Below are 16,756 nucleotides of genomic sequence, written 5' to 3'. Positions count from 1 at the left end.
TTAAGTGTTGGTGGCCTGTATGTGTTTCATGGATCCAGAACACCCAACACATCAGCCATGAGAGGCTTTTGGATCGGTGCCAGCAGTATTTCGTGGTCGGTCTCAGAGTAAGAATTAGGTTTGTTCTGGGGTAAAAGTGTCCTTGACAGATAGTTCATTTTGCCAGTCTCCCCCTGTGGAACTTCGATCAGTGTATTCATTGTTTTCATGTCAGTAGCAGCTTGCAATAATGTAGGATTTGGTTTGGATCATAGATCATAGATTTTACAGTGCAGAAGGAGGCCATTCGGCCCATCGAGTCTGCACCGGCTCTTGGAAAGAGCACCCTACCCAAGGTTAACACCTTCACCCTATCCCCATAACCCAGGGCAATTTTGGACACTAAGGGCAATTTATCATGGACACTAAGGGCAATTTATGAAATGATTTTAACTAAGGCCCAAGATATACCAGTGATATCCGTGTTGGCAGCACGGTAGCATTGTGGATAGCACAAATGCTTCACAGCTCCAGGGTCCCAGGTTCGATTCCGGCTTGTCACTGTCTGTGCGGAGTCTGCACATCCTCCCCGTGTGTGTGTGGGTTTCCTCCCACAGTCCAAAGATGTGCAGGTTAGGTGGATTGGCCATGCTAAATTGCCCTTCGTGTCCAAAATTGCCCTTAGTGTTGGGTGGGGTTACTGGGTTATGGGGATAGGGTGGAGGTGTTGACCTTGGGTAGGGTGCTCTTTCCAAGAGCCGGTGCAGACTCGATGGGCCAAATGGCCTCCTTCTGCACTGTAAATTCTATGATAAAACTCAGTAGAAATTTGAGTTAAAACTTCTCGGGTGCAAATAAGATTTGTTTATTGCCTCTATTTGTTTACAATTGAGAATCACTTAAATCTTATTCTCTAATAAGTCCGGCTAGCAAAAAGGACTTAAAGAGAAGCAACTTGTACACAATTTAACTTTGAAATAATACAGAAATGATTTCTTGCTTACGGCAAAACAGATTGCATTTACTTCAACAGTTAGAGTGGAAAAGTGAAAGTATAGAGACAGCGAATAGTTCAGATCAAAGTATCGATGATTCTTGAATAAAGATGGCCGTACGGACCTACACGGTTATACAATATCATATCAGTCTTTAGCCATCTATATACACCCCTATGTAATCCTAATTGGTTTAAGTTAGAATCAAATGAGTTTGATTTGACGGTTAGCTGTCAATCTTCAATGTGCAACATTAGCTTTAAATGTTTCATATCTGAATACTTGTGTATATTATGGAATGCAATTCTGTGCTATTATCACAACCAGTTTAAACTAGACTTCTGCTGACTTTGCTATTTTCCACATTGCGGACACTAGCACCTTAATGTTGCTATGGTGCCTGCCCTGTCCTTGGAATGATACCTGGTACGACTTGTGTTTTAATGTCACACTGTCTTACAAATGTATTTGTTAGAACAATGGAGCTCAGTAAAAGTACTGTTTTAATCTATAATGGAATTATGCTGTGTCGTGCTGTTTTGTGTCTCTCTTCTGTTGAAGCTATATGTTTTGAGATGACCTGAGGTTATGAGTGTTGAAATCCTTAATTTAAAATGGGTATTTAAAACTGGGGCTTAATATTTATGCTAAATAGCTATCTTTTACCTATCAGGTGTATTAGAAAATAGTTGGTTTCTACAGAAGCCATGTTAAACTCTAGCGTGTGATGAGATCTTTATTTCAGAAATTAATACTGTATAAACGTGAATGCTTCGACGCTGCTGAGTGAGCATTAATTGTTGAAACAAATAAATTCTTCAATAATTTTGACAAGAAAACGAACATTAAATTGTGCCAATGTCTGGCTCAGCCACAAGGCTGTTTGTTGAATCCAATCAAGATGAGTAAGAAATAAAGCTATTGTCTTTCACAAACTGTCTTTTTGAATCAGTGTACCTTGGAGTGACCAAATATATGAATTAAAGATTACTGTTTTATTTATCCACGAATCAGTAACAGATGATTGATCCTTAATTCAGTTACAATGAATGAATCAATAATGAATCAGTAGTTCTCGTAAAAGACTGATTTTTATTAGCTGTAAAAATATAAAAGCAAGGCAGCACTGTCTGGTTAGCACTGCTGCCTCATGGTGCCGATGTCCCAGGTTCGATCCTGGCTCTGGGTCACTGTCCGTGTGGAGCTTGCACATTCTCCCCGTGTTCGCGTGGGCTTCGCCCCCACAACCCAAAGATGTGCAGGGTAGGTGGATTGCCCCTTTATTGGAAAAAAATGAATTGCGTACTCTAAATTTCTTCAAAAGCTTATTTGCTGTATATGTAAAGAATGTTTTGGGTGGCATGGTGGTGCAGTGGTTAGCCTCACTGCTGCCTCACGGTGCCGAGAACGGGTTAGATACCGGCCCAGGGTCACTGTCCATGTGGAGTTTACACATTCTCCCCGTGTCTGTGTGGGTCACACCTCCACAGTCCAAAACGATTGTGCAGGATAGGTGGATTGGCCACGCAAAATTGCCCTTAATTGGAGAAAAATAGTTGGGTCGTCTAAATTTATAAATTTTTAAAAAAGGAATGTGTAATGAAGATAAATGTACTGGCAAGAGAGACTTTCAAGGTCAGATTAACCTCATCATTTGAAGTTGTAAAATAAGGAATTCTATAGAAGCAGATAAAGGGATAGTATGAAACAGTTCTATTGTATTCCTGCCAAAGTTAATGAGAGAAGGTGGTGTCAGTAATTGGGGATCCAAATCAATTAATCTAGTGACCAAATTGACCAATTGTCATGTTATGAGGTAATGGTCACTTTGGTGATAAAAGTAGAGGTTCCGAACGTCTTCCTTGCTGGCCAAGTACTGAAGACTCCTGAGGCCGAGTTCCAAGGAAATTACTGTCAAAGAAGGAGCCTGACTCCCGAGGCTGAATTCAACAAATATTGCTGTTGAAGAGAGAGCCAGAGAGGGTTACGCTTCTACTGACTGATCACTCACATGAAGTTGGAAAAGTCAATGCCTTAAAGTTCAGTAAACTTTTTTCTTTTCATAAACTTATTTTTGAATTTACTATCCAGAGAATTCTGCCTTCATCTTAATTGATTCAAGTGCTGTCCAACCTAAAATGAATTTATTAAATGGTAAGTTGGGGGTAGCTGAAATCAATTACGTTCTCGATAACACGATCAGTATCTTCAATTAAAAACCTTGCATTTCTATCGCACCTTTCACAACCACAGGGCGTCCCAAAGTGCTTCACAGCCAATTAAGTAGTTTTGAAGTGTCATCACTTTTGTAATGTAGGAAACGCAGCAATCAATTTACACATAGCAAGATCCCACACACAGCAATGTGATAATGAGCAGATGATCTGTTTTTAGTGATGTTGATTGAGGGATAAATATTGACCAGGACACCGGGGATAACTCCCCTGCTCTTCTTCAAAATAGTGGCTGTGGGATATTTAACATCCACCTGATAGGGACAGACAGGGCCTCAGTTTAGTATCTTATGTGAAAGAAGGCTGTTCTGACAGTGCAGCACTCCCTCAGTGCTGCGAGGAGGAATGTTGGATGTTTTTTTTTTGTTCTCAGGTCCCTGGACTGGGATTTGAATCCACAACCTTCAGACTCAGAGGTGAGAGAGCTGCCCACTGAGCCACGGCTGACATTATAGACAATACAAAGTTCGAAAGTGAAAGCTACCCTTTAAAACCCCCACCCTTTGCCTCCAGTGCCTAAATGTAATAATAAAAACCCCAGTATAAATAACATGGATTTGACTGACAAATGTTGAGGTGTTGGTTTCGAGTCACAAGTTTTGACTTCCCATTTGAGCCTCGGGCACCTTTCATGTCAATGACAGGCAGCGACGGAGCTGAGAGCTGAATTTAACTGAGAATAACGCTTCAGTTGACAAACTTCCATGAATGTCACACAGTTTATGTAAAGGGCTGAATCCAGATTTATAGAAGACAGATTTTTAATTGGTAATGGGTTGAAGGGCAATGGTGAACTGGCAGTATGGTTGAATTAAAGCCTGGATGAGAACAGCCATGATAGAATGGCAGAGCAGACTCGATGGGCCAAATGGCCTAAATTCTGCTCCAAAATCTTATTAACTCATGAAAGGGGGAGACATTGATTTGCTCCCAGATGTTGCCCAGAGGAGGAAGTTTTAGTCTGGAACTCATTGTCCAACCTCCACATTGTGACATCACAAAGGAGCTCGTCCTCTAAATCAGCCAATACGAATAAATCCGTTCCGCAGTGACGTCACTGCATTTGAGCGCACCCGCCCCCACCCTTTGTTCCCCCTCCCCAGCACATCGTCAAGACGGTTTCCAGGCAACCGGTCGACAGCTCCAGCCAGAGCGAGAAGCCCCTCCCCAACCCAGGACTGCGCATGTCTCGGGGAGAGGGGAATCTGCGCATATGCAGGGTGAGCTCAATCCCGCTGATTTTACCGCTGACTTGTGCCCAATGGAAGATTGGAGAACCGGAAGTACTCTGTTTCTCCGCCAATCAGAGCTCCCCCATTGTCTCATTCCGGAAGCTGGACATGGAGGTTTCTGCCGAGAAAAGCCGTTGTTCCTCCAACCCTGAATGAGCTTGAGCTGCACACAGACTCCTGTCTCCAACATCTGTGAGTAAAACACTTTCTTTTCTCCCACTTTCCATTTATTTTCTCATTCTCACCTTCAATTGGTCACTTGCAGCAACTGAAGGGAAAGGAAGTGAATCCAGGGAGGGTGCAGACTCTGCAAAGCTTGGCCCAGGTCTCTCTCTCTCTCTTAAAGACATTGACATCCTTTGTTCCCTCAGCTTGACACATTTATTTATCTGGCGAAAAGGACGATCTCTTTCTTAATGTTCACAATTAAAGGGCTGGTTTCCCCAGGAGATGACGGACATTTAAGGGGACAGTAAACAGGGCAAATCCAACTCAGCCAATTACTTCTCTGTAGGTCTACTATCCATCATCAGCAAAGTGGTGGAAGAAGTAATCAAAGTTGCTATTAAGTGGCACTTATTCTGCAATAACTTGCTCCTGGATGCTCAGTTTGAGTTCCCCCAGGGTCACTCAGCTCCTGACCTCATTCCAGCCTTAGTTGAAACTTGGACGAAAGATCTGAATGCCAGAAGCGAGATGAGAGTAACTGCCCTTGACATCAAGGCAGCATTTGACTGAGTATGGCATCAAGGAGCCCTAGCTAAACTGGAGCCAATGGGTATCGGGGGATAACTCTCCACTGGTTGGAGTCACACCTGGCACAAAGGAAGACGGTTGTGGTGATTGGAGGTCAATCATCTCATCTCCAGGACATCACTGCAGGAGTTCCTCAGGGCAGTTTCCTCAGCCCAACCATCTTCAGCTGCTTCATCAATGATCTCCCTTCCATCATCAGGTGAGAAGTGGTGATGTTTGTGGATGACTGCACAATGTTCAGCACCATTCTCAACTCCTCAGATAATGAAGCACTCCATGTCCAAGTTCAGTAAGACCTGGACAATAACCAGGTTTGGCCAAATAAGTGGCAAGTTACATTCATGCTACACAAGTGCCAGGCAATGACCATCTCCTACAAGAGAGGATCTAATCACCACCCCTTGACATTCAGTGGCATTTCCATCGCTGAATCCCCCACAACCAACATCCTGGGGTTTACCATTGATCAGAAACTGAACTGGACTAGCCATATTAATACTGTAGCTCCCAGGGCAGGTCAAAGGCTAGGAATTCTACGGCGAGTAACACACCACCTGATGCCCCAAAGCTTGTCGACCAGACATCTACAAGCACAAGTCAGGAGTGTAATGGAATATGCTCCACTTTGCTGGATGAGTGCAGCTCCAACAACACTCAAGATGCTTGACACTGTCAAGGACAAAGCCTGATTGATCGCGTCGCCTTCCACAAACATTCAAACCTTCCACCACCGACAAACAGTAGCAGCTGTGTTTACCATCTACAAGATATACTGCAGTAACTCATAAAGGTTCTTCAGACAGCACCTTCCAAACCCACAACCACTCCCACCTAGAAGGACAAGAGCAGCAGATACCTGGGAACCCCAACACCTGGAGGTTCTCTTCCAAGTTACACGCCACCCTGACTTGGAAATATATTGCTGTTCCTTCACTGTCCCTGGGGCAACATCTTGGAATTCACTCCCTAACAGCACAGGGGATGTAGGGCAGCATGGTGGAGCAGTGGTTAGAGCTGCTGCCTCACGGCGCCGAGGTCCCAGGTTCGATCCCGGCTCTGGGTCACTGTCCGTGTGTAGTTTGCACACACTCCCCGTGTTTGCGTGGGTTTCGCCCCCATAACCCAAAGATGTGCAGGGTAGGTGGATTGGCCACGCTAAATTGCCCCTAAATTGGGAAAAAATGAATTGGGCACTCTAAATTTATAAAAAACTAATTTAAAGAAAACAGCACAGGGGATGTACCTACACCTCAAGGACTGCAGCGGTTCAAGAAGGCAGCTCACCACTACTTCGGAAGGGCAACTGGGGATGGGTAACAAATGCTGACATAACCAGCATTGTCCACATCCCGTAAATTAATTTTTAACAATGTAATATCGGACAGAGATATGTCTCGTGTTGTTGATATGTTATGTATTGTATGGTATTATTGATGGTTCCGTAATGAAATACATGTATTATTATTTCTAGTTTTGTAAATAGTACTGTACCTACATTATATATTTCCAGTCATACAGTCATTGCAGCACTGACAGAATCCATTTGGGAACTCAAGTCAATGCTTTTTAAAAAAAATATATTTATTGAAGTTTTTTAACACAATTTTTCTCCCTTACAAACAATAACCCCCCCCCCCCCCCCGTAACAAAAAAAACCTGAGAAATCGCGCAGAGCAAGATATATACATGGCAAAATGATATATTTACACAGCTTTGTACACTGGCCGTACGTGCCAGTTTCCCCAACCCTTCATGTTATCTCTTGCTCATCCACCCTCCCAGGCAGTCCCGTCCGTCCCGTTCTCCCCCCCCCCCCCCCCCAAGGTTGCTGATGCTGCTGACCGACCTTCCTCTAACGCTCCACGAGATAGTCTAGGAACGGTTGTCACCGCCTGTAAATCCCCTGCGCAGACCCTCTCAAGGTGAACTTAATCCTCTCCAAATTTATGAACCCAGCCATATCATTTATCCAGGCCTCCAGGCTGGGGGGCTTCGCCTCCTTCCACATTAGCAAGATCCTTCGCCGGGCTACTAGGGACGCAAAGGCCAGAATGCCGGCCTCTTTCGCCTCCTGCACTCCAAATATTGCTAGCCCCCAGCTTGGCTTGACCCGGACTTTCACCACCTGAGATATTGCTCCCGCTACTCCTCTCCAGAACCCCTCCAGTGCCGGGCATGACCAAAACATATGGACATGGTTCGCCGGGCTCCGTGAGCACTTTCCACATCTGTCCTCTACCCCAAAGAACCGACTCAACCTCGCCCCGGTCAAGTGCGCTCTGTTGACCACCTTAAATTGTATCAGGCTGAGCCTGGCACACGAGGAGGAGGAATTAACCCTACCTAGGGCATCTGCCCACAGACCTTCCTTAATCTCCTCCCCCAGCTCCTCCTCCCATTTACCCTTCAACTCTTCTACCAGTGTTTCCCCCTCTTCTTGCAACTCCTGGTGTATTTCCGACACCTTGCCCTCCCCGACCCATACACCCGAGATCACCCTATCTTGAACTTCTTGTGCTGGGAGCAAAGGGAATTCCCTCACCTGTCGCCTCACAAAAGCCCTCACCTGCATATACCTAAAGGCATTTCCCGGGGGTAACTAGAACTTCTCCTCCAGTGCCCCTAGGCTCGCAAACGTCCCGTCGATGAACAGGTCCCCCATTCTTCCAATCCCCGCCCGATGCCAGCTCTGGAAATCCCCGTCCATCTTCCCCGGGACAAACCGGTGGTTACCCCTGATCAGGGACAACACCGATGCTCCCATTGCACCCCGGTGCCTTTTCCACTGGCCCCAGATCCTTAGCGTTGCGGCCACCACCGGGCTCGTGGTATACTTTGTCGGTGAGAGCGGCAGCGGTGCCGTCACCAACGCCCCCAGGCTCGTTCCTTTACAGGACGCCATCTCCATCCTCTTCCATGCTGCCCCCTCTCCCTCCATAACCCACTTGCGGATCATCGCCACATTTGCTGCCCAGTAGTAGCTCCCCAGGTTTGGCAGCGCCAACCCTCCTCGGTCTCTACTGCGTTCCAGGAACCCTCTCCTTACTCTCGGGGTCTTATTCGCCCACACAAACCCCATAATACTCCTGCCTACTGTCTTAAAAAAGGCCTTAGTGATCACGATGGGAAGGCACTGAAACACAAACAGAAACCTCGGAAGGACCACCATTTTGACCGACTGCACTCTACCCGCCAGCGAGAGCAGTAACATGTCCCATCTTTTGAAATCCTCCTCCATTTGTTCCACCAACCTCGTCAGATTCAGTTTATATAGGGTCCCCCAACTCCTGGCAACTCAAGTCAATGCTGACTCTCTGTACAGCAATCCAGTCAGTCCCAATTCCTCTCGATATCCCTGTTCCCCTGCAAGTTTATTTTCTTCAAGTGACCATCCTATTTTATTTTAAATTATTGATCACCTGGACTTCCACAAACCTTGTGGGCAGTGAGTTCCCTGTCATGACCACTCCATGACTAAATAAAATTCTTCCTCAGAATTTCCCCATCTCTAATCAGTAAATGTACTTGTCTGGAGATTCTCTACTCTTGTACAGGTTTTAGTGAGTTTAGATTTGTTGATCAGCACCTTCAAGAAAATTGGGAGGGAAAGTAAGTGAATACAGTCTGTTTATTACACACATTTTTCATCCAGTAATGTAGACATGTATCTGTCTGGCAGCCTGCATGAAGATTTTCAGGTCTCTGTGTCCAGGACAGGAAGCAGTGAGTTTGGATCTGTCAATCAGCCTGAATCAGCACCTTCAGGAGAATTGGGAGGGTGAAGATTAGATACAGCAGAATGAGAATGGAGGGAGAGTGTGTGGGATGGAGATTTAGAGCATTTCAGGGAAAGAGAGAGGAGAGAATGTTCGATAGAAACTAGAATTGTCTGTTCTGAGTTTCTATCCTGTACTGACAATGATTACTATTGTAAAATCTGTTTGCAGGAAGTTCGAACGAGAGGGGTTTGAGGCCGAGCTCTCAAACTAAATATCACGTCAAGAACTGACTGAGTCACTCAATTCTTGGGAACCGAATATCATCGGCCTTTGAATCTAGAAGGAGAAATGTTTGTCTATTCTGTCTGCTTCAAGAGATTTTAAACATCAGTGTGTCTGGAAAAGCACTGAGACACACACACACACCCGTGTGAGACTGTTACAGAGCACTGACTGTGGAAAGAGCTTTAACCAGTGACACAGCCTGAAAAAACACGACACCATTCACGGCTTGGAGAGACTGTATAGGTGTTCTGTGTGTGGACGAGGCTTCAACTGATCGTCCAACGTGGTGAGACGCAAGATCACCCAGACCATGGAGAAACCATGGAAATGTGAGGATTGTGGGAAGGGATTCAGAGCCCCATGCGAGCTGGAAAGGCATCAACGCAGTCACACTGGAGAGAGGCCGTTCACCTGCTCTGACTGTGGGACGGGATTCACTCAGTTATTCAGCCTGCAGAGCCACCAGCAAGTTCACACTGGGGAGAGGCCGTTCACCTGCTCTGACTGTGGGAAGGGATTCACTCAGTTATCCAACCTGCGGAGACACCAGCGAGTTCACACTGGGGAGAGGCCTTTCACCTGCTCTGACTGTGGGAAGGGATTCACTCAGTTATCCAGCCTGCAGAGCCACCAGCGAGTTCACACCGGGGAGAGGCCGTTCACCTGCTCTGACTGTGGGAAAGGATTCACTGAGTTATCCAACCTGCGGAAACATGAACGAGTTCACACTGGGGAGAGGCCTTTCACCTGCTCTCAGTGTGAAAAGAGATTCACTGACATTGGCCACCTGCGGAGACACGAACGATTTCACACTGGGGAGAGGCCTTTCACCTGCTCTGACTGTGGGACAGGATTCACTCTGTTATCCAACCTGCAGAGCCACCAGCGAGTTCACACCGGGGAGAGGCCATTCACCTGCACTGTGTGTGATAAGAGATTCACTCAGTTATCCAACCTGCAGAGCCACCAGCGAGTTCACACCGGGGAGAAGCCGTTTATCTGCTCTGTGTGTGATAAGGGATTCACTCAATTATCCATCCTGCATAGACACAATGTCACTCACACCAATGAGAGACCCTTTAAATGCTCCGACTGTGGGAGTGGGTTTAAAAGCTCTCGGGTACTGATGTCCCACCAGCGCATTCACACTGAGGAGAGACCGTTCAGCTGCTCTCACTGCACAAAGAGGTTTCAAACATCATCCGCATTGCGGAGACACCAGCGAGTTCACACTAAAAAGAAGCCATTCACCTGCTCTGACTGTGGGACGGGATTCACTCAGTTATCCAGCCTGCAGAGCCACCAGCGAGTTCACACTGGGGAGAGGCCGTTCACCTGCTCTGACTGTGGGAAAGGATTCACTGAGTTATCCAACCTGCGGAAACACGAACGAGTTCACACTGGGGAGAGGCCTTTCACCTGCTCTCAGTGTGAAAAGAGATTCACTGACATTGGCCACCTGCGGAGACACGAACGATTTCACACTGGGGAGAGGCCTTTCACCTGCTCTGACTGTGGGACAGGATTCACTCTGTTATCCAACCTGCAGAGCCACCAGCGAGTTCACACCGGGGAGAGGCCATTCACCTGCACTGTGTGTGATAAGAGATTCACTCAGTTATCCAACCTGCAGAGCCACCAGCGAGTTCACACCGGGGAGAAGCCGTTTATCTGCTCTGTGTGTGATAAGGGATTCACTCAATTATCCATCCTGCATAGACACAATGTGACTCACACCAATGAGAGACCCTTTAAATGCTCCGACTGTGGGAGTGGGTTTAAAAGCTCTCGGGTACTGATGTCCCACCAGCGCATTCACACTGAGGAGAGACCGTTCAGCTGCTCTCACTGCACAAAGAGGTTTCAAACATCATCCGCATTGCGGAGACACCAGCGAGTTCACACTAAAAAGAAGCCTTTCACCTGCTCTGACTGTGGGAAGGGATTCACTCAGTTATCCAGCCTGCAGAGCCACCAGCGAGTTCACACTGGGGAGAGGCCGTTCACCTGCTCTGACTGTGGGAAAGGATTCACTGAGTTATCCAACCTGCGGAAACACGAACGAGTTCACACTGGGGAGAGGCCTTTCACCTGCTCTCAGTGTGAAAAGAGATTCACTGACATTGGCCACCTGCGGAGACACGAACGATTTCACACTGGGGAGAGGCCTTTCACCTGCTCTGACTGTGGGACAGGATTCACTCTGTTATCCAACCTGCAGAGCCACCAGCGAGTTCACACCGGGGAGAGGCCATTCACCTGCACTGTGTGTGATAAGAGATTCACTCAGTTATCCAACCTGCAGAGCCACCAGCGAGTTCACACCGGGGAGAAGCCGTTTATCTGCTCTGTGTGTGATAAGGGATTCACTCAATTATCCATCCTGCATAGACACAATGTGACTCACACCAATGAGAGACCCTTTAAATGCTCCGACTGTGGGAGTGGGTTTAAAAGCTCTCGGGTACTGATGTCCCACCAGCGCATTCACACTGAGGAGAGACCGTTCAGCTGCTCTCACTGCACAAAGAGGTTTCAAACATCATCCGCATTGCGGAGACACCAGCGAGTTCACACTAAAAAGAAGCCGTTCACCTGCTCTCACTGTGGAGAGGGATTCACTCAGTCATCCAACATGCTGAGACACCAAAGGGTTCACAAGTGATGACGGTTTAGATTCTGCTGTTATTCCTGCTGTTAATCACATCCAGGACTGAACCTGGAGTGGGTGGAGGGGTTTGTCTCCTCGTCAACTCCTGGTGCTCGGATGTGGCGACCCTGATGAACTACTGCTGCCCGGACCTGGAATACCCGACTGTGAAGTACCGTCCAGACTACCTTCCACGGAGTTCACTTCTGCCATCATCATGGTGGTCTACATCCCACCCCAGGCGGAGGTGAAGAAGGCGCTTGATGAATTGTAACCGCTACAAATAATAATGAAGCAGAATACCCGGAGGCCTTGTTCATCGTGGCCGAGGACTTTAACCAGGCCAACCTCAAGTGTACTGCCAAAATTCCGCCAATACATCTCCTGCCCCGACAGGGGCCCCAACATCCTTGACCACTGCCACACAAACATCAAGGGCCCAGATGATCCATCCCCTGACTGCACTTGGAAAATCGGACCACAATACGGTGCTCCTTCTCCCCGCTACAAGCAGAAACTTAAGCGGGAGAATCCGTTTAAGAAGGTCGATGCAACGGAAGAGCTCCTACGCGACTGCTTGGAGTCAGTGGACTGGACCATATTCAAGAACAAGGGCAGCACGGTAGCACAAGTGGATAGCACTGTGGCTTCACAGCGCCAGGGTCCCAGGTTCGATTCCCTGCTGGGTCACTGTCTGTGCGGAGTCTGCACGTTCTCCTTGTGTCTGCGTGGGTTTCCTCCGGGTGCTCCGGTTTCCTCCCACAGTCCAAAGACTTGCAGGTTTGGTGGATTGGCCATGATAAATTGCCCTTAGTGACCAAAAAAGGTTAGGAGGGGTTATTGGGTCACAGGGATAGGGTGGAAGTGAAGGCTTAAGTGGGTCGGTGTAGACCCGATGGGCCGAATGGCCTCCTTCTGCACTGTATGTTCTATGTTAACTCAGCAGCCAGCCTAAACGAGTATGCCATCACCATCACAGACTTCATCAGTTAGTGTAGAAGATTGCGTGCAAAAGAAGGTAGCCTGTACGTTACCCAACCAGAATCCATGGTTTAATTGGGAGGTTCACTCCCGACTGAAGGTGTTCAAGGCAGGCAACCCTGACCTATACAAGAAATCTATATATGACCTCCGCAAAGCCAACAGGGACTCCCAAGAGACGATACCAAACTAATCTAGAGTCGCAGACTAACGACCGGCACTCTCGTTGGTTGTGCCAGGTCGTGCACCCAGATCCTGCGCTGACCCACTGGCAGGTGTGTTTCCGGACATCCTCAACCTCTCCCTCCTCTGTTCCAAGGTTCCCATCTGCTTCAAGAAGACCACCATCATACCAGTTCCGAAGATGAACCAGGCAACGTGGCTCAATGGCTATCATCCGGTGGCCTTGACATCGATCATTATGAATTGCTTCGAGATGTTGGACACATCAACTCCATACTCGCAGCATTCCTTGATCCACTGTAATTCGCATACCGCCACAACCGGTCCACGTAAGATGCCATCTCCCTGGCCCTATACTCGCCCCTGAAGCATCTCGACAACAAGGACTCCAACGTCAGACTCCTATTCATTAACTACAGCTCCACCTTCAACACCATAATCCCAGCCAAGCTCATATCAAAACTCCAAAATTTAGGACTAGGCTCCTCCCTCTGCAACTGGATCCTCGACGTTCTGACCCATAGACCACAATCAGTAAGAATAAACAACAATACCTCCTCCATGATAGTTCTCAATTCCCCGCAAGGCTGCACTCCCTATACACACACACAAATGCATGGCAAAATTTGGCTCCAAATCCATCCACATGTTTGCTGATGACACGACCGTAGTTGTTCGGATCTCGAACATCTCCACGATAGTCCTCAATACCAGGCCCACAAAGCTGCGTACTTAGCCCCCTACTACGCTCATTATACACACACGACTGTGTGGCAAAATCTGCTCCTGCTCCATCTACAGGTTTGCTGATGACACGACGTAATGGGTCGGATATCAAACAACGATGAGTCAGAGTCCAGGAGGGAGATAGAGAACCTAGTGGTATGGTGTAATGACAACAATCTCTCCCTCAATGTCAGCAAAACTAAGGAGCTGGTCATTGACTTCAGGAAGCGAAGTATCGTACACACCCCTGTCTGCATTAATGGGGCCGACGTGGAGATGGTTAGTAGCTTCAAATTCCGAGGTGTGCACATCACCAGCATTCTGTCCTAGTCCACCCACATCGACGCGACGACCAAGAAACCTATAGTTCCTCAGAAAACTAAGGAAATTCAGCATTGCCACAGTGTCTGCCACATGGGCGGCACGGTAGCACAGTGGTTAGCACTGTTGCTTTACAGCGCCAGCGTCCCAGGTTCGATTGCCGCTTGGGTCACTGTCTGTGCGGAGTATGCATGTTCTCCCCTTGTCTGCGTGGGTTTCCTCTGGGTGCTCCGGTTTCCTCCCACAAGTCCCGAAAGACACACTTGTTAGGTGAATTGGACTTTCTGAATTTTCCCTCAGTGAACCCGAACAGGTGCCAGAGTGTGGCGACGAGGGGATTTTCACAGTAGCTTCATTGCAGTGTTTCCTTACCTGAGAAAGGACATATTGGCACTGGAGGGAGTGCAGAGGAGATTCACTAGGTTGATCCCAGAGTTGAGGGGATTAGATTATGACGAGAGGTTGAGTAGACTGGGACTGTACTCATTGGAGTTTAGAAGGATGCGGGGGGGATCTTATAGAAACATATAAGATTATGAAGGGAATAGATAGGATAGATGCGGGCAGGTTGTTTCCACTGGTCGGGGAAAGCAGAACTAGGGGGCATAGCCTCAAAATAAGGGGAGGTAGATTTAGGCCGGAGTGTAGGAGGAACTTCTTCACCCAAAGGGTTGTGAATCTTTGGAATTCCTTGCCCAGTGAAGCAGTTGAGGCTCCTTCTTTAAACGTTTTAAAGAAAAAGATAGATGCCTTTCTAAAGAATAAAGGGGATATGGCGTAAGGGCCGGAGAGTGGCGCTGAGTCCACAAAGATCAGCCATGATCTCATTAAATGGTGGAGAAGGCTCGAGGGGCCAGATGGCCTACTCCTGTTCCAAGTTCTTATGTTCTTAACGTAAGCCTACTTGTGACAATTTTAAAGATTATCATTGACTTTTACCAATTTTTACAGGAGCACCATAGAAAACATCTTATCTGGCTGCATCACAGCTTGTGTTATGGGCCAGGGTTTAGAAAACTCCAAAGTATATCATGGAGTTCACCTGACCTACAATTGTTTATTGATTTTGGTTACGATGAGCACAGGGCCTGCCTTTCAGGGGTTATTCAACAGAGGCCTTAACACACACAGTAAGCATTTGTATCAATTACAAACATAAATACCCGACACAGCTACTGTAATCTATGTATAACCCTTAATAAATTCCCCCCTTTAACTTTTCCAATTTAATAACTAGATCCCATAAACCAGTACCTCCTTTTCAAAGGTGTGGCCCAGCACACAGCACTCAAGACCTGGTTTGGATGCTCTTGTTTCCTTTCCAAAACAGCAGGTTTGAATTCCTTCCAGAAAACAATGATTTCTTTTCAAGTTATCAAGCAGTCTGGAAACAGCTTTTAAAATGAAGATAGAGAGAGACAGGCCAAAATACTCCTCTTTCTGAGTACAGCAGCCAAAAATGTGAGAACGAAAGCAAAACACTCAGAGCCACAAAACAGCCCCAAACCAAAGCGAAAGTTAAATCCAACTCCCAGAGCCACAGCCCAGATCCACCCACACAATGACATCACTGAAGCCTTGTGATAAGTCAAAACATTTCTTAAAGGGACACTCCCATGACACTGGTATGGTAACTGCTCAGCCCAAGACTGTAAGAAACTACAGAGAGTTGTGAACACAGCCCAGCCCCTCACACAAACCTGCCTCCCATCCATTGACTCTGTCTACACCTCCAGCTGCTTTGGGAAAGCGGGCAGCAAAATCAAAGACCTCCCACTGAGGTTATTCTCTTTTCCAATCTCTTCCATTGGGCAGGGGTTACAAAAGTCTGAGAATACGCAATAACAGATTCTAAACAGCTTATTTCCCGCTGTTACCAGACTCCTGAATGACTCTCTTATGGACTGAACTGATCTCGCCACACATCTTCTCTACTGAGTAGCACTACACTCCGTATGCTTTACCTGATATCTATGTATTTAAATTGTGTATTTATCATATGTCCTATGTTTTTTCATGTATAAAATGATCTGTCTGTATTGTACGCAAGACAATACGTTTCACTGTACCTCGGTACACATGAATACATTTAATCAAATCAAACTTTGTTCATTCTGACACTTGGTGAAGTGCGAGGGTCGGAGGGTTTCTTTCTGCTGGACTGGCCGGTCTCACGACTTTGCTTCCAGTGGACCGATGCTCTTTGAGCCTGGGGGAGAGCACATTTCCACGGGAATGATCCACAAAGGCTGAAGTACATTAATTTTATCCTGGATAGTAAATAGTGTTATTCCCCCACTACAGGTGGATCTAAAAGAAACCAGATGGGTTTTTACAACTATCGACAATGCTTTCATGGTCATCGATGACTTTTAATTCCAGATTTTTAATTAATTTAAATTTCACCATCTGCCGAACCTGGATCCCTATTGCATTATCCTGGGTCTCTGGATTACTGGTCTGGCTATTGTTTTCCGAGATGTGTTTTATGAGAGATGAAGTCACTGTAGCCAATAAGTGAGCTATTTTCGAGTTGTTTCCTTTACGTCCTGTACTTTCCCACCAAATTGCAGACAAAACAGCTGCAACTGTACTGTGTATAAACGTGTGTTATTGTAACTACTCCCAGAGATGCTTCGGTTCGCTGAAGCATTCCCTGCGTGTTTGTAATAAAGATTCCCGAACTTTGACCAAC

General features: G+C 46.9%; 1 protein-coding gene across 1 annotated transcript; it reads left to right on the top strand.

The window, feature by feature from the left end:
- Window positions 1–4,481: 4,481 nt before the first annotated feature.
- On the top strand, window positions 4,482–16,756 carry LOC140420734 (uncharacterized). The gene is made up of 2 exons (XM_072504719.1): window positions 4,482–4,632; window positions 9,144–16,756. The coding sequence occupies exon 2, from the start codon at window positions 9,511–9,513 to the stop codon at window positions 11,863–11,865; it is 2,355 nt and encodes a 784-aa protein (XP_072360820.1). The 5' UTR covers window positions 4,482–4,632; window positions 9,144–9,510; the 3' UTR covers window positions 11,866–16,756.

The sequence above is a fragment of the Scyliorhinus torazame genome, chromosome 5 (genome assembly GCF_047496885.1).
Source record: "Scyliorhinus torazame isolate Kashiwa2021f chromosome 5, sScyTor2.1, whole genome shotgun sequence".
Classification (NCBI taxonomy): domain Eukaryota; kingdom Metazoa; phylum Chordata; class Chondrichthyes; order Carcharhiniformes; family Scyliorhinidae; genus Scyliorhinus; species Scyliorhinus torazame.
The sequence above is the reverse complement of the archived record's forward strand: the minus strand, read 5'-3'. Positions and strand labels throughout refer to the sequence as shown.